The sequence below is a fragment of the Cygnus atratus genome, chromosome 1 (genome assembly GCF_013377495.2).
Source record: "Cygnus atratus isolate AKBS03 ecotype Queensland, Australia chromosome 1, CAtr_DNAZoo_HiC_assembly, whole genome shotgun sequence".
Taxonomy (NCBI): Eukaryota; Metazoa; Chordata; class Aves; order Anseriformes; family Anatidae; genus Cygnus; species Cygnus atratus.
The window spans coordinates 118,130,590-118,148,953 of NC_066362.1; the positions used below are offsets into that span (position 1 = coordinate 118,130,590).

The window sequence follows — 18,364 nt, forward strand, 5'->3', positions numbered from 1 at the left end:
ATAACTCCCCATAGTCAGTTGTTAGCTGTTTACTTCTTGCTCATCGTTTTAATGAGATCACGTAAGTGCTTTAACCAACCCAAAGACTGCCAGCATACTGTTGCAGGGAAGATGCAGGAGGAGGTAGAAGAGCTGTAAAAATGTAATCTTCAAAACAATCTGGTTGCAGTGAGTAGAGTTAATAATAAAAGTCCTAGAATAAGAGCATTTTACAGTGTCTTAAACTAGGGCATAGGGCCTATTTTACTGAAGTGCTACTTAAATTCAACTGTTAATTTGTGTCCTGAAAAAAAATACCTCTCCCTGCACCTTTACACCAGACCCATGCTGGCTTGAGTAGATCACCCGGTGTAAACCAGCAATTCAGTACAGTCTTTCCCATTTAGATTGTACCCCTTCTAAATTCAACAATTACAACAGTTAAATTTTCTGATTATTACCCTTAGTTTAACCCATTTCTTTCCAACGTGACTCATAAAAGTTTAGGGGAAACAGCTGGTCTCCTAGCCATCAAAACAAGGCTGAGGGGGCGGATGTGGCTTTTAAGTGCAACATTTCAGTGATCCAGCTTCAAGCACAGCCCTACTGCAGCAGCACAACAAAGGCACCAGCAAGTTTTGGCTCAGAAGAGGAACAAGCAGTTGCAACGGGAGTAAGAGATGGCTTGTGGGGGGCAGAAGAAGGGCAGCTTAAGCTAGTCTCAGTGCAAACCTGTAGCCACATCACAAGGTTCCCAGCGCAGGTGAACTTCCCCCGCCCCAGTCTTAGAAGCTGAACAAGCACTAAATGAAATTAGCTCTTCATCCAAAAAGCAAAGAAATGGGATGTGCAGACAAAGTAAACTGTGCCATGGGTAAGTATAGTAAAACTAATGGAAGTTTTAAGCCTTTTTAAAATGCCTTGGGTTTCTTCGTAAGGAATATAAGCTTTATACTGTACAAAATAAGACTTTATATCAGTCTTTAAAAGAGAGAGAAATGAAGAGGGAAGTATAACAAAAATCAAAGGATGTGGTGAAGGTCAAAGGTAAGAAAAACTGCAGAAGTAATGAACTTTTCACATTGAAGGCTAAAACTAACCACAGAGTACGAGATCTGACTGGTTCAACTAACCACAGGGTTAAGAAAAGCAGGCTTTGGGCAAGATCTACTCTGTCCAGAAACAGTTAATATTTGTCATATTTATGTTGCTCTTTATATTAGAGATGGGAATTTAGAAGACCAGCTTTGCCCCAAGACAAGGATTTCTGATGCTGGTCTTGTGTATGTTTAGATTCTCACCCCCAGTTGCTTCTTTGCAATGTAAAATCTAAAGCAAACACCAGACTTTTTCCAACAGCTAGCCACTTGGTAGTGTCCCTTGAAACAGTTTGTTTTAGATCTTCCTTATTCTATATATTGAGATTATTTATTTTGTTATGCTTAAAAATTAAAAACATGCATATATTTAAAATAATTCTTGCTATGCTTTTGTTGTTTTGTTTTGTTTTCTTAATTCATGTTCTTTATTCCATTGTTAATATTTTCTATAAAGCTCTTTGAAAGCTGTTTTGGAGGTTTGGGAGTTTACATTCACTACAGCATGTTCTTTGACCTCCCTCAGTCTCTATCAGATTTGTGCAGCAGGCAGGGAGAGAGGAGGAATTGATATTATGTCAGTGCAATAAACCCATAACTTGTCTCTTTAAAAAAAAAAAAAAAAAAAAAGGCATTTAGAAAGGTATGCTTGATGCAAGTAGAAACTATTTTTTTCCTGCCCAAACTAGCCCTGTTACATGAGGGTCATACTAGAGCAGTGGTGATCATGACAGGCTATTTTCCTGCAAGACTTCACATCCTGCAAAGGAGGAACAGCAATTTTCTGGAGTAAAAAACTTTCTCAGTTGATTTGGTTCCTCCTGAGTCTGTGACTGCAAAAACTGTCAAAGGAAAACTCAACAATTTCAAGATTTAATTTTTTAAGAGCTAACAGCGAAATGTCATAAAGACAAAAATTAGCTAAATACCCACTTCATTAAATACGCAATTAGCTAAATACCCACTTCAAAATTGGCTATGAAGCTCCAGTCTCAGCTGGATGGCATTTTCTGCCATTCTAGCAACAGTTACCTTTATTTACAGTGATTCTGCTTGTCCTGGACTTTATATCTACTTCCAAAGCAGGAAAGCATGGTAAGACTCCACATGATAAGCAGAATAGATAGTGAATTCATGACATAAAGCCAGTGTTAATGTTAAAGACCTAGCTTCATCCCAGAGAATGCAACATAGAGTTAGAAACTACAAAATATCAAGACCAAGAGATAATATCCAAAACCAGGTCATTTCTTTTTTTGTGTGTTCACTTTGACCACTTCTCCCTTCTAATTTAATAACAACAGGCTGCAGAGTATAAAAACAGTTGCACCAGTGATAAACACTGTATTTATTAACAAGTACTGTGCATTAAAACATATTGCATTCTCCCAGGATACCAGACACTTTAGACTAGGAACTCTCTGAAGACGCCTCATTCAGGAGGTGCATCCCAATACCAGGCAAAAATTCTTTGAAGATTTCCTACCAACTCCTTCCCCAGCTTCTGCCCAGAGAAAGTATTCCTCTTCCTGGCTGGGACAGGGATGCAGATTCTGTGCAGGCCAATGATTTTGTAAACTGGGACCCTGCTGAAAGGATGTCATGGGTGAGAGCTTCAACAGTGTCCTTCCTTATCTGCACAGAATCACGTCATCTCACATATAAGATAACTCCTCAAATGTTTCAGTAAAAGGCAAACAGGTGACGTGTTTGCAACAGGTCCTTCTTCACTTCAGGTAGGTTGCAGGAAAATACCAGCTTTGTTGCAGCCAAAGGTTGCCCTCTCCCTTCCCCAATGAAGCCATACATTTCACTTGCTTGCTGAAAGGAATGCAATAAGACTCCCTGTGGTGCTTTTCAGTACAGAATTGTACAGCTGGAAGACATCCGAGCAAATACCAATGAATCATAGAATCATCTAGGTACGAAAAGACCTTCAAGATTACCAAGTCCAACCCTCAACTGACGTGCTGACTACCATCACAAAAGGCTTACCCCATAGCTGTCAGGCCATTAGTAGGATGTGAGGGCAACTGTCATGTCCCTTCTATGCCCATGCACTTCTTTAGGAGTAGCATCAGGGTGTATGCCAGATGATGTGGTCCTGAGCAGGGATGAAGCACTCCTTGCGCTTCTGATTTCTCCCTTCTGCTCCTGGGTATGGATATGGGCACCTGAGAGGTGAAACACTTCCAGAGCTGTGAAACAGGGCTCGTGAAAGAACGAAGTGGGCACTTGCAGTCTGACCTAGGCTTTCATGGCGCTGGAAGTCCTCTCAGTGTTTTGAGCAATAATATTTTGCTGTCCCGCCCAAGCTGGGCACAGAGAGCCATGGGGAAGGAGCGAGATGGAGGAGAGGGGAGGAAAGCCATCATTAGGCAGAGATGTACACAATTCTACTGATGGAGCTGGAGCATTCACGTGCCAGATGCTCCGTACCATTAGGACCACAGACTGCTGATCTTTCCAGGGCTCAAAGGTAAGAATGGGGTTTCAGAGCAGGAGGGAGCGAGGTCTGCCCCCATTGCTGGGGGGAACTGAAAGCCCATTACACGCAGCACACAGTTCCTCAGCAGTCACGGCTGTATGACAGCACCACAGGGAGAAGCTTGCGGGGGCAAGCACTCAGGGTATTTGACTGCATGATATGTTCAATTTATTGATGCCCGAGGCCATTGGCCCAGAATTGTACAGTTCTAGACCTGGTTGTTGTGAAGCAAAGTATCACGCACAGTCTCCCTGTCCTTCACCTCACAGCGCAATCTCTGCTAAAACCCACATTTTGAGATGTTTCACTTTAAGATCTAATCTGCCATTCTTGTGGATAAAGAAGCAGTGTCTTTGAAGCAATAATTAACTTGAAGGCCATGCTGTAGCCATTACTCAGTAAAACAATCTTCAGCTTTGATGTATTTCAGTGCAGAGAATGAAAGCGTGGGTTATAAAAACTCGTTAGGCATCCGTGCTATGGGAAGTGAAATATGACCTTTTGTGCCCAGTGTCCTACCATCTGTGTCAAACCTATTGATAAACCTTTCCTGACAGGATGAAATACTGCTCCTGTAAAGGCATCCTTAACATAATGCGCTTCTACAGCATTTGGCTGCATTGGGTTTGAAAAACAACCTTTTATAATACACAGATGAATTTAGCATTTAAGAAGATTAATGGATTCATAAATAGCCTGGAAATCCAAACTCATTGAATTTAGTTCATGGAACAGGTCAAATAGGCATTTATCAAACCATCTGGCATCTTTCTTCACTGGAGGAAAAAATGCGGTCTAGCTACAGATAGCTTGGGGAGCCATCACAACAAGGAATGCGTGTTTTTCTCTGTACTTAGAACTTCCTGGTGCTAATTATAAAGCAGTAGATCTTTTTTGGACAGGGTGCTGCCCACCAAACCAGGCTGCTCACACGAATGTGTCCTGAAGCCACTGGAGATGCTGCCTTTTTGCTGGCAAAATGCACAGGCACAGCTTGATTTTGGGGGGGGGGGGGGGGGGGGGGGGGGGGGGGGGGCGGGGGAAGGGAGTTCCGTGTTTCACAAAGCAGCTGCTCCAGGAGATTAGGAATGTGTGGTCATTTTGTGAGGGCTTGTGTTGGCTTTCACCACCGCAGTTTGCTGCAGGGGCTGTGGGACATTTTGTGAGGTTGTTCACCCAACATGCTCAGATGCTGGCTCTGCCTGAGGCTGAGGGCATCGACTCCTGGTCGTGGCTGCTCTGGCCTGGCAGGAGGTAACAGACCTGACCCAAGGCATCCTTGCTGCAGCGCTGAGCCCTTTTTGCCAGAAAATCATAGATTTAAGGCAGCACAGAAGCACTGAACGTCTGTTACCCAACACTTTTCAGCTGTTCAAAGCCCAAAGTCTACCTCCAGCTGCCCTCTCCTGTGCATACGTTTTTGGCAGTCACCAGAGTGTGACTGGGGAAGGGACAGGGGCTGAGGAGGTCCAGGCTGGGCCCGCCATGCACCAGCTTCTCACCCACAGACACTGGGTTAAATAGCATTCACGGGCTTGCAGTGGCCCTTTTTGTTCTCAGCAGGCAAATAAAACTTGCTGTGACTCAGAAGTGGCTGATGCCTAGGACTGCCAGACCATGGGGGCTTTCAAGATATCTGGAACTCATGTTCATGTTGAATTTTTCATGAAGAGGTGAGGATGGGGAAAAAAAAAGTGGGGGTGGTGTTAAGGAAATGTTTGAAAGGGTTGTTTTAATTCATTTCCAGTTTTATTCTCATTTCATGACATTTTAGCAGTAATAAAGGATTGTATATGTCATATAATTTCATATGAGCATGTACACCACAGTATGGTAAGCTATGTATAAGGATTTAATTAATTAAAATATCACACAGGTGTATTTCTATATAGTCACTTTGTTTTTAAAGCATTGCTACTTAACACAGATGTAAGCACTGCCACTTCCTAAGTCAAAATTTCTGTTCTTTGTGCTGTAATAAACACCTTGCCATTTGCTCTAGACTATTAAAGGGGTGTTCATGTGTACCCACTGAGCCTTCAAAAAGAATTCTGGAGTAATTCAAGGATCTCAAAATAAAATCTTTTTGAGCAACTAATTTATTTTTGAGAGGAAAATATCAAATTGTTTTGTTAATGTGTTCTAATACAGAAAATATAAATCCGTCTGGTCAGAGTAGCAGCTTTCATTGAAGATTTCAACGACAAAACATATAAGATGTCATATAAAAGAAAATGACAGTATGGTTGGTTAGCAGTGTATAATATGGCATGCCATGTGATATACATTGGTGGTAGAAACGTAATATATTTAGTACAGCCTGGCCACATTCACCATATTCTGCTCCAGCTGTCAGGCCATGAAATAATCTATAAATAAAAACAACATACTCCTTGAAACAATATATTTGTTGAAAAATAAGAACACATTTGAAACAGTCATTAATGAGTATGCTGTTGTGTTGAAATAGCTTTTCCTCTGAGAAGACTTTTGATGAAAACGGGTCTCTCCGGTTTTCCTGTAGATATGCCAGGATAGCAGGGGGAGAAAGGATAAAAACCCTGTCTGAGGTCTCAGTCAACATGCTGTCTTTCCCCCAGACCCTCCCCAGGTGCCGTTCTCCTTTTTGCAAGAGCTGGCATAGCAGCCCCAGGTGGTGCCCAGGGCTAGGTAGGGACAGGGACTAAATGCTTAAGCAGGACCCATGCTCCGGGCAGCCCTTGGACTACTTGCTCTGCAAAACAACCACTGTAAGAAGTGCTGGGAGCTGAAAAGAGAAGGCGGCGGCTTTGCAGCCATCTTCCCCTGCCCCAGAAGAAACCCCATCAGCCAGTCCATCCAGCTGCGTGGCGTTACTGAAGACCTCGGTGGTGTTTGACACGTCTTCAGGAAGGCCCATCTGGAGCAAGAGTTTAGAGATAAGGCTGTTGAACTTGCTCTCCGTGGTAGAGAAAGGCTCTCCGCTTGGGGTCGTGCTGTCAGACGTGACGTTTAGCTCCACCGGGTCGAGACAGTAACCTTCTGGTGATCTGTCATAGAGCACGTCCATCAGGTCAATCCCAGCTACCGAGGACGGGGAGGCACAGGGGATATCCCTGACGAGCCCGTAGCTCTCCATCCACTCCTTCAGCCACTCGATGCGGCAGTCGCACTCCCAGGGGTTGCGGAAGAGGTACAGCCGCCCCAGGAAGTACACCGGCTGGAAGACAGAAAAGGGCAGGGTCGTCAGGTTGTTGCCGTTCAAGTGCAAGGAGACCAGGCTGGTGAGGTTCTCGAAAGCCCCCTCCTCAATGTAGTTGATCCTGTTGCGGTCCAGGTACAGGACCTCCAGCTCCACCAGGTCCCGGAACCAGGTGTTGGAAACGTTCCTGAGGAAATTCCCCCCCAGGTTGAGCATTTTCAGGAACCTCAGGCCGTCAAAGGAGTTTTCTGGAAGCTCACTGATCAAGTTGTCATTCAGGTACAGGTACTCCATCTTCCTGCAGCCCTGAAAAGCTCGCTCGTGGATGACATTTATCCTGTTGTCCTGCAGATTCAGGTATTTCAGCTTGATCAGGCCCTGCAGGGAGTTGTAGGCTACCGCTTCGATCCTGTTTCTCTCCAGGTAGACGTGGGTCAGATTCTCCATGCCCCTGATGGCACCTGGGATCCTTCGGAAGTTGTTCTGGAAGCAGAGGAGCTCCTGCAGGGCAGGCAGCTCGATGAAGATCCTGTCCGGGATGTTGAACAGGTTGCAATCCGCCAGGTCCAGCTTGACCAGCCGCCTGAGGGCGGTGAAAGTCCGCGTGTGGAGGTAGCGGATGTACTCGTTGTGGGCCATCTTCAGCTCGGTCAGGCTGGGCAGCCCCTTGAAAGCTCCCGGGGTGATGAAGGAGATGTTGTTGTGGTTGAGGGACAGGGACTTGAGGGAAGGCAAAGTCCCAAAGGCCCTCTCGGCGAGGAACTTGATGCTGTTTTTATCCAGGTTGATCGAGGAGGCTTCGCAAGGGAACTCGCTGGGGATCTGCCCCAGGCCAGCACGGTCACAGAGGACGGAGCAGCTCCGCTCCTGGGTGCACACACAGCTGGCCGGGCAGGACCGCACGCAGGCCCACACCGCATGGGCACGGGGCACCCAGAGGATCACTGCCAGAGAGGATCACACCGACCCCATGGAGGTGTGGGAGGAGAGAAACAGGATACATCATTAGTAAATGTGTTAGTCTTGAGAGAAGAAAAATTGTGCTGCCTCTGCCTCCTTTCTAGCCAGGCTAATTATCACCCGCTACCCATATGTCCATGCTGACCAAGAATCCATTGTAAGCAATTCCTAGACATCTTCTGCTGGTGTTTTATAAACCCTCTGAGAAAGTGTCAGGTCCCTACACCATTCTTTCTGAAGAGTTTCTCTCCCTAAGGGCAGAAATCATCTAGACTGGGTGGAACAGGCTGCTCAGACAGGTTGTGAGGTCTCCTCCCTGGAGATCTTCAAAAGCCACTTGGACATGGTCCTGGGCAACCTGTTCTGGCTGGCCCTGCTTGAGCAGGGCTTGGAGCAGATGAGTTCTGAGGGTGTCTTCCAACCTCAGCCACTCTGTGATTCTGTCATTTCTCAGCATCCCCATGACTGGTCTCCAAAAGCTGATGGGACAGGGTTTGGCCAGGGGAGATGGTGTGATGACCATCAGATGTGTGTGGGTTGCAGCATTTCTGTGTGGGGAAGAGAGGAGGGCAGTGTGTGCTTGTCCCAGCAGCAGGCAAGGGAGATCAGTTAGTTCCCTTGGGCAAGTCAATATTCACGCTTTTTGCTTCTTTCTTTTCTTTGTTCATAAAGTCTAGCATTTTTCCACCAAAACCACAAGTTGGTGCAGCACTGTAAGGGGAACTGTCAGCTGCTAAGGATTCTGTGCAGCATTTAAAAACACATTCTTGCTATGTTTCAGTAGACAGACATGAGGGAAGACAAATTCAGGAGTAGTGTTCAGATGCTTTCTTAGTGATCTCATCACAAATGAGATACTCTGCGCCCTCCAGCACAGTTTCTACTGTTTTGCCAATTCTCAGGACAGTCACCACAGTGTCTTAGGCTCGATGGGATCAGCCACTTCGTCATTTTATCAGCCTGACACCTGGGAGGTGTGTGGGTACTGAGGTTTCTTTTCAAGTTAGTCCCAAGCAGGCAGATGTCCAACAAGGAAGAGAAGGTGAAAGCTCTTGGGGACAAATCAGAGAAGAACGAGAGGAATAGGAGACATCAGCCTGCATAGACAGACATTTTTTGTGTGGTGGAAAAGAAAAAAAAGAAGAAAAAAAAAAACACCTAGGCAACCGGATGCCTAAGAAATAAACTCGTTAGAGAGCAGGAACAGAATACAGATCTCATTTTGTAACTGCTCTCAAAGGCACATCCTACCTGCTTCTCGCTGAAATGAAGTCACACCAGCAACCTCTCCATGCAGTCATTAGCAGGAAACAGTGGTATAGCTACTGCATGATTTTTGTGCTGCTGCTGTTCGCTGGCTCCCACACAAGCACAACCCTTTCATATTTTTTACCATCTTTACCACCAGCCAGCTTTATTAACAGCATTGCTGGGACCACAGGAGCTCTGCCAGTGCTTGGCGAGCCCCAGGGGCCGAAGGGCAAGGAAGGGGCTTTCCCTCGTGCTCTGGCTTGCTGTCTGGAGGGATGCTCCCAGCAGCAGGACCGCCTCTCCCCGCTGCTGTGCAGCACAGTGATTGCTCACTAAAGCTGTATTCCTGAGGGGATTTTTATTAAGACAGACTTGTGAGGCGATGTGACGGGAAGGCTCAGCAAACATCGATCTATTATTTTTACAGCACCTAGGGCTTTAATGCACAGACCAAATGACAGTTTGAACCACATTTGCTCTGCCCTTCCTCCATCCTTTTTGAAAGCAACGTGCGTGGTATGGTATCTGTGAGTTTGCAGTGCCTGTGGCTTCTTCAAGCATGAGACCTGTGAAACCAGCTGCCTCGCGGGTCCCTGCTGACGGCATGTCAACACAACAGCCTCCCAGCCTGGGTCTGGTCGAACTGTCCTGGGCACTGAGTGCGGAAAGCAGATCTAAATATGTGGAGGGAGCAACCCAGAAAGACTTTAGCTCTGGCCTCTGTTGAAATTCAGGTCTCACCAAGCCTGGCGATGCTATCGTGACCGGAGAATTAGCAAAACAGTGACTCTCGAGAATAAACAACAGTGAAGGACTTTGAGAGGTGGAAAGGATTTTATGCAGGTTGTCATTGTTTGATTTCCTTTCTCCTGACCTATTCTACTTATTCCTGAGCTGCAGCTAAAGGAAAGTTCCCTTCGTGCAGGGCCCTAGGTAGGCAATAGATGAAGATCCTAAGGCTAAGAGAGGGGACAACAAACCTCAGATAGCTCTGTCTTTGCACAGGGGCCTTGTCTTTGGCTGCCCTTTGCACCATTCCATGTCGTTGCATGCAAACGGGCATGTGTTGTTTTTGATACGCAGTTACATAAACTGAGGTCCAGACAGATTAAGGATTTGCCTGTTCACAAATGTTTGGCTGCAGGTGGCTGTCTGGAAACGACTGATGGAAGTACTGCTTCTGGAACGAGAGCCTTTCACAGGCTCAGGATGACATCCAGAGGGACTTACGTGCTTAGGCTGTCCTATAGGTGAGGCAAGCTCAATGTTCAGCTACATCTGCCCCAACCTCGGTCGTGTCTCTGGCCTTTGGAGCAGACCTCCCCCAGCAGCTACGTGCACTGTGTGCAGTGTAGAAATGAGCAAAATCCTCTCCTTCCACTCCCTGTTTGCTCTCTAATAGATTGATAAAGTGTGCATCCAAGCCATTTTCCAGCCTGTTCTCTTTATGCACAAGGTATATTAGAGCCAAATCTAGGCCTTCTAGTGGCATTTCACAGCACAGGTTTAAGATCTCTATCTACAAATGTAACTCCTTGCACTGTGCAGTACGTGAAAAGCAAGCCCTTGAGGACCAGCTAACTAGAAAACACCCCCCTAGCAACAGGAGCTCAGAGGAGCCCCTTGGCAGCGACTTTTTGTGGCATTCTCCCTCTTTCTCTTGCAAAGACAGTCTACCCAAATCCTCTGCCCGAACCCCACCAAACCCTCGGGCAAAGCTGCTGCTCAGAGCACAGGAGACCAGGTCTCCACTGTTGGTCGGATCTCCTCTGACCACCACAGCATGAAACATTCCTGCCTTGCCTTTCTTACTCTTCCCCCAAAAAGGATGCTCTTTGCTTTTAACACCATGGCAGACAGGGCAGCAGCTGGACAGTGTCTCCAATTCATTGGCACAGAGGTGTGCAGATGAGGTGTGTGTTAAAAAAAAAAGAAAAGTGAAATGCAGCATTAAGGTAAAAAATATTAGTGAGATTAAGGAATAAACAAAATTCCACCCAGGGATGATCTCTTTTGCTCTTTTACATAATACACTAATTCGGTATTTGAAAAGAAGAGTGAGAGAACTAAAAAAAATAACAATTGCATAGATTTTAGAAGGATGAAGAGTCAATGATTGCAATAATTGAGTATCTAACCTACACCTTTCAGAACAATCTGTCTAACCCACTACTGGGTAATGCAGAATAAGAGTACTACTCACCATTTAAAATGATGGCAAACATTACCTTGATTATTCACTAGTGGCATTTCAGGTCTGGCAGGCAAACTTGAGGGATCTAAAAGCACGCAGGAAGAGCTGAGGCAGGTTTCAGCCTCTGTCATTTGCCTGCATCATTTTCCCATAGCAAGGTCTATGTTAAGAAAGAAGATCCTCTCACACACGGTTTTGAACTGATGCAGTCCCCAGCAATCCGCGCCTTCCTGCTGAGCGCCTTCCTTCCACCACCGAGCTTCTCAGCGAATCCTGCAGCTTTTTGCTGATCTTTTTCACGAGCTGGTCCACGTCCTGCCCACCAGCTGTGCCGATGGTGTGCTCCTATCTGAGGTGGGAAAAGATCACCAATGATCAGGGACTGGCCGCCTCCCCAGGCAATAGGTGCTGGCGTAGAGCATCACCAGATTAGCACTGAAACTAAAATTCAAACTAAAATTCCCAGCAGAAAGCATCTAGATACCTCACTTACCTGGCCAGGCAGTGGTTGTGTCCTCCCTCCTGCTCACAAGGCTGCCATTAGCTGCATGGGTCTGCCTCTGGAATGTTGGCATTTTTTTTTCTCGCAAGCTATCATTTAATGGCAGGAAAATCCTCAGTATCAGAGTGGGATTAGTGGAGATGGAAGAATATGTCTGTCCTCTAAAGCTCCAAAAGCAAAACAGGGATTGCAGACAATCCAAACTGGTGCTTTCTCCCCCCGCCCAACTACACTCCCCCCACCATAAAAAAAAAAAGAAAATTTAAACAGCCCAGAACTGGATGCCTGCCATTCAAACAGCATTACCCAAAGCCATTACTCCACTGCCTATTAGATAATGGCCAAGAGGGTGGGAGTGGAGGGTGCAGCCTAAACATTGTTATATTTGGGGGCAAGCACAGGCTTATGGTTGCAATTAATTGAGCTTTCCAAATAGGATGTCAGTGAGCTTTGCTCCTAAAGGAGGAGACACCAACAATGCTGGGAAAAGGGACAGCAAAACCAGGGAGCTTGCATGGTATATATGGCCCTGAGAATAACAAACACTGCCCTGTCGAAGGGAGCAGTTTTGCTTGTGATGTTGCAGCTGGTGCGTGGAAATCGTAAGGACAGGTTTGGTACGTGGCACCGTTTTAGCATTCAGGCAGTGAATTGTTTTTTAAAGCCTTTTCTGGCAGAATGATGACAGTCTCTGTGGAGAGTGGGGGCTGAATGAGTGAGTTATCTCAGCCTCCCATGCCTCAGGTAATTGCGTTCAACATGTCAAAGGGAAAAATGGCTCTAGTCTTTATTTCTAAGTGAATTATTCTGCTTTTTTTTTTTTTTCCCCCCTCGGGAAATGGAATACCTGATTAATTTATGCTTGATACAGCAGGAAAGATTCACCCGTGAACCAGTCTGCTGCTGCCTGGCTCTTCCTGCAAATTAAAGCAGCCAGCTGCATTATTTTGGCTTTGTCTTGGCTTTCCCTCAGTCTTAAGGCATCTGGCTGGCACCTCTGTAAAGTGACCTGCATCCAACCAGCATCCAAACAGGCAGGTGCTGCAGGGCAGGGTGGAGGGAAGGGGCTGACCCACACAGCACTGAGTTTATCCAAAGAAAGCATGCCTGGGGGTGCTGAGCTGGGGCTTGTGTGCCTCTCCCCACCACCTGCCGGGCCACCCCCATCCTGTCCACTTGCTCTGCACGCCGCTGACTGCACTCCGGAGGAAAGAGATCTGCAAAGCCCACCTGGGTGCATTGCAGTCACCGCCACTGAGCTGAAGCTGCTGGAGACCTCATGGGGACAAAAGTGCCACGGGCTGGGCACTCGCCAGCTGGTGTAGTCCCTTCAGGCCCTGGTTCCCACGAGAATAGCAGGAAATCACAACCTGTCTGCTTGCAGAAAGCAGACTGTGAGCCTTAGGGGCCATGAAGGAAGCTGGTAGGGGGGAAGCTTTAGTCCTGTCTCCTTTTTCCCCATGATGCAGACAAGCAGTGGAGGCAGTGGGTCAGCAAGGAGGGTATGCTGGGCTCGGGGACAACCTGGTGTGTGATCCATCAGCAGCTCCCCAGGGGCTGGACCTGCTGTTTGGTTTGCAAAATAGCAACAAATCTGCTTGTCAGAAGCAAGGAGGGGCTGATCTGTACCAGGTAACCAGAGTTTTGCTGCGATGTGCAGGCTCTCCTTTGCCTCCCTGCTCTACTCCCATGGCCGCTGCATCGGATCGATGAGGTTGGGACAGGAAGGACTGCTGAGCTTCTGTGATCTGCAGAGCTCCCTCGCCGAGATGGGCATCATGAGGAACCTGGCAAAACACATTCCCTAACTTCCTTCTGCAGGAGATGGTGGCTTGTTGGCTGCTGAAGCCAGCTGGTGAGATGCTCAGCTCCTGGGGAGACAGCAGGACACTGGGAATCTCCTCCATGTACAACAGGCAGTGGGGGCTAGCAGGTCCTGGGGGCTTGAGGGGGCTGTTAAACTGAGAGCTGCATGCACCTCAGCAGTCACATCTCGGGGTGATGGTGGCAGGATGTGCCTCTTGCAAAATCAGCAGCCCCGACAGCAATGCTGCAGAAGCACCTTCCAGCAGGCATGCAGGGCTGAGCTGGAGGAAGGCTGGCAGGGAGCATCCCTCGGAGGGCTGCTGCTGCAGGCAGCCTCACGCAGCCCGGCACAGGTATTGCTGGCTCCCCGCAGCAGCATCGCAGCACGTGCTTCTGACACCAGCACTGCCATCAGCATCCAACCTATGAAGCTCAGCAGCTGCAACCGGCCTCGTGACAAAACCCATCCTCAACACCTCTGCTACAGTGTCTGGAGGCAGGAGCACCTGCAGCAGCCCACGTGCTGCCCCCTCGTGAGCCCTCTCACCCACAGCCCACCAGCTGCCCCACGCTCACAGCAGTAGCTCCGAGGTTCACAGCAGCATGTTTCCATGTGTCACCGACCCGCACGAGCCCACGCATGCCTCCCGACCACAGCACTGAGAAGATGCGACTGCCTCAGCACAAGTGTGGTGGGGAGGCTGCTGCGGGGAGCACTGAGGTCTCCATTTCTGGGAAACTCTCTGGCTGTGGGCAGCCAGCTGGCCAGTGAGCATCGATCTGCGAGCGCCTCGGGCAGGGCCCTGGAGAAGCATCAAGCTCACCACCACAGTGCCTTCTGCCAGCCCTTGCAGCTCTAGCTTCGTTTTCTGACCACCCTCGGTGCCGAAATGAGATGGCAACGTGAGAAAGAGGTCTGGTGAGGAGAAGTTTCCAGTCTGCTTAGGTAGAAAAGCTTGACTACCGAGGGGTAGATAAAAGAGGCTTGTGTTTGAAAAAAGAAAAAAAAAGAAAACAACTCAGGCTTTAAACCACACCTTGACATTTGTCAGAGCATGACTCAGGGCTGGTTGGTGAGGGCTTGGGGCTGGAAGCAGCCCTCACCGCTGTCCCTCTGCCCTGCCAATGCTTTGCCGCCAAGCGCTCCTCCTCACGAGCTGTGTTGTCCCTGTTATCTGAGGCCAGGGATGTGCTGCCACTAGGAGAAAAAAAAAAAAGTAACTAAATGTTTTCATCTGATCTGCCAGTGAAAGAATGAAAGAATTTGGAGAATAAAAGAACTTGGAGCATGACCCAGAGGAGTCCACTCCACTCAGGCAGCACATGCTGGTGCCATACGCCCTGGCTGAGCTCCGTGGGCGCACCTCGCAGGGCCAACCCCCTCACTCCTCCACGTGTTTCACTTGAAAACTTCACGTGGGTTAAGGGTCTAGCCATGCTCCCCACTAACAAGCACTGCTGCTGGTTACACAGGCCGCTGGCCACCACCTGTGGTCCCTGTGTCCCCACTGGTGGCACCAGGGCCCTGTGTCCCCTCACCCGACCCCGGCCTCAGTTTCCAGTGCAGCTGGGTGCCCGCTTCCCTCTTCCCACGGCAGCAGCTGCATCGCGTGCACAGCCCTGTCCTGCACACACCAACAACCTTAGGAGGAAATCCCTAATTGTATAATCCCTGCTGGTGCTTCCTGAGGTCCTTCAGGGAACCATTCGTGCCGCTGCAGCCCTACCAACCCTCCTTACCACTGCTGGGTCTGAGGGACTTGTGTGGAGAACTTGATCCATTTCAGACATAAACCCGCCTCACCTCAAAGACTAATTAGGTGCTTTTAGCCCCTCATTCCCACCGGCAGCCTCTGCTGAGTGACCGCATCTCACTGCTGGGAGTGCATAACCCTGCCCAAGCCCTGTCCAGCCCCCTGGGCAGGCATTACAGGCCGAAGCACGGCCCGCTGCATGGTTTCGCCTTCACTGTGCTGGCCTGGGCTTCCACGCTGCACCCCAACTTGCGTCCCCACATTGGCAGTGCTGCACCACAGCCATACCCTGTGGTGGGAGCGGAGACCCAGGAACCTGGAGCCAACAGCACGAGCGTCTTCTGAAAGGGAACAGCACACTCTAGAGTAGGGAGTTTGAAGCAAACGCAGAGCACCGCAAACCACAGGCTAGAGCGCTCGTCAGACAGCCCAAACCCCTGCCTACAGCTCAGTGACACCTCAGGCCGACCGCAGACAAAGTGAAGAGCTTTTCTTACCCCGGGGACGGATCGTGGCTCCATCAAGGTCAACGCCCCCACACTGCCTGGTGCGAGGGCTTTCTGATAGCATCCTGGCCACAGCAGCTCATGGGGTTCAGCCCGTTCATCTGACCCAGTTTCACGTCCCGCTCGTGCTCATCAATCATGGCACTTCCTAGCGGGGAAGGAGCAGTGACAGGCACCCACCCTCGAAGCAAGTTCCCACCTCCTGTTGCAGTACTGCAGCGTAGGGAGAACACCGCTGGGGTTATGGGGACACTCCCTGCAATACCCAGAGCAGCCCTGGGGAGAGAGAGGGAACCTGGCTCTCTATTAACCAAAGCTGAGGAGGACTTGAATCTACATCTCCCACCTCTCCACTCTGAGTCTTGGCCTCTACTACATTTCTTTTTCCTGGCCATGCTCAGATGTTTAATTTCAGGGACAAATGGTTGCTGGTGAAACCTGACCTGGGGCTGGGCCGCTGCCGTCTTCCCCTGCTCTCGCTTCTGCCTTCGAACAGCTGCTGCTTGTGTCCCACAGGCAGACAGGGAGGCAACCCACGGCCAGCAGTGCCGGATCCAGCCAGCCTGCCCTCCCTGCTGTGTAGGGATGCGGGGCCTGGGGGGCCTGGGCTCATGCAGCTTGTCCTGGCTGCCCTGCCCCAGCCCCGTGGTGTCTGCGGGGTCATTTCTGTCCTGTGTGACAAGCCCAGAGACGCTTTTCTCCTGCTCAGCTCCTTGTGCTGCGCTTTCCCCAGGCTGCCGGCAGTGACTGCTTTCAGTTCCTTGTTAGCCGATGGAAACGCTGCATAATTCCCTCGCAGCTGGCGAGTCCATTCATCTTAATAAAGCCACTTCCACAGCCCTGCAAACGCCTTTTGAAATAGCCTCTCTACAACAAACCCACAGTGTGCGATATGTTATCGAAGCCAACAGCCCCCCCAGGCCTCGGCAGGCAGGTTATTTACCTCCCGGTGATTAACATCTCCCACCAACGCAGCAGGATCAGTGCTACTTCTCCCCCTTGTACAGCAGAGACATTTGGGGCTTGTTCACCACTTACCTGGCCCCGCATCAGGGGCCTGCTCTGGAGCCAGCTCAGGTGCTTGGTGGGAGCAAAGCAGAAGCTCTCCTGGGCCATGACACCATGCTGCAAGGTAATTTGTGCTCTGCTCGCTGTCCTACTTCCCCACCTGACTACTGCTTCTGAGCCCCAGGTGACACGGAGCACCCCATCACACCAAGCACTCATCATTACCTGTTAATTGACACACAAGGACAATTCTGTTGTCTAACCTAGGTGCCGGCAGATAGGAAAGAAGCCAATCATCTATGCAGAAATGAACTTCAACAGCATAATAATCAGCACACTAAGCAGAAGGTGAGAACAGTTTATACTTACAGATGATCTGGAAGATTTGTTAAATGAACTTACCATGCCTTCCCGAGCATATAATCAAAATGGAAATGCATTCACCGAATAATCGAGCCCCAGATCAAGAACTTGGCTGAAAGCACAGCAGGAGAACTCACTAAAAGCTTTTCATTGTGGCCGAGTCCTCACTCCAGCTAACATGTGCTACAAGCAGCCACACACACACCTTTCACCCCTCCTAGCCAAGGAACTGGGCATGAGGAAGCCTGCAGCAGTGACAGCTTCCTGCAGTGGTGCTGGGCAGGTAAGCTGCATGCAGAACCACTGAGAATGGATGGGCCGTGGGCACGGGACAGAGAAACTCGGGCAGCCCAAATGTGGGGTGCGTGGGACTCGGTGGGAAACCCAGCGCTGCTGCAGGAAGCGAGCTGGTGCAGTCCCCGATGCACGCAGCTTCCTCCAAACCTCGACAGAGCTTGTCTGCAATGGTTTATATCCTCCAGCAATGCAGCTGCTCAAATGTCTGCTGCCTGACACGTGTGCAGGTTTCACACTGGGCAAAGATGAAGAAAGTCGTCGGAGACTGGGGGAGGCAGGGGAAAGGCCGTGATTTTCTGGGCTGCTGACATGAGGACAGGCACTACTGCTCGTGCAAAAGCCCCTGCCTCCTGCCAGTGGTAGGACAGTATGGTACATGATGGAGAAGAGGCACAATAGCTTTTTCTGAGGCACCGAACCAACAGTGACAGAGGAAATAACTCCTACACGAGCGCTGCGCTCTTGGAAAAGATTGGTGCCGAGCCCCAAGCCTAGCACCTGGCAGCTCAGAGAAATTTAGTCTCCCACTAGCTCGAGAGCAGCAAAGCTGCAGCCTGCAAACCACTTCACCATTTCTAGGTTGTGCTGGGGCTGCCTGCTGTTGCTGTGCAAGTTGCATCGGGTTTGCACGAGCCTGATAACAGCGGGGAAACTTCTCCTTGCTCTTGTCAGAAAAGCTGTGCTAGCAACAGCTGCGCCTTAGCAACAAGTGTGTTGCAACAAGTCGCTTGAGCTACCGTGCCCGATCTGAGTTATAGCAGAGAACATCTGCTCTGTGAGTACGGTGGGAAGCAGAAAACAATGAGGAGGTGAACACCACACGTAAGAGGCAGGGGAACTTACGAGGCTGCAGAACCGCGTTGCTCAAGCTGGGCTGTGAGAAAGGTGAAGGAGCGCTAGACATGCAGCATTAAAAATAAATCACACCAGGGCTCTGCAAGACACCGCAGCCCTCAAAAAAAAATTTTGATTCTACAC

At 49.2% G+C, this 18,364-nt stretch overlaps 1 protein-coding gene across 3 annotated transcripts; it reads right to left on the reverse strand.

Moving 5' to 3' along the window:
- Window positions 1-5,298: 5,298 nt before the first annotated feature.
- Window positions 5,299-15,824, reverse strand: NYX (nyctalopin). 3 transcript variants are annotated; one of them, XM_035542151.2, is made up of 5 exons: window positions 15,710-15,824; window positions 12,883-14,656; window positions 11,644-11,741; window positions 11,185-11,499; window positions 5,654-7,689 (listed from the first exon to the last, which is right to left on the reverse strand). In XM_035542151.2, exons 4-5 carry the CDS (start codon window positions 11,279-11,281, stop codon window positions 6,290-6,292), a joined length of 1,497 nt encoding a protein of 498 aa, XP_035398044.1. In that variant the 5' UTR covers window positions 11,282-11,499; window positions 11,644-11,741; window positions 12,883-14,656; window positions 15,710-15,824; the 3' UTR covers window positions 5,654-6,289. The 3 variants fall into 3 exon arrangements, with proteins under 3 accessions (XP_050564930.1, XP_050564924.1, XP_035398044.1); XM_050708973.1 differs by lacking the exons at window positions 11,644-11,741; window positions 15,710-15,824 and having other exon boundaries at window positions 5,299-7,689; window positions 11,160-11,499; window positions 12,883-13,892; XM_050708967.1 differs by lacking the exons at window positions 11,644-11,741; window positions 15,710-15,824 and having other exon boundaries at window positions 5,653-7,689; window positions 12,883-14,666.
- Between the last annotated feature and the right edge of the window lie 2,540 nt (window positions 15,825-18,364).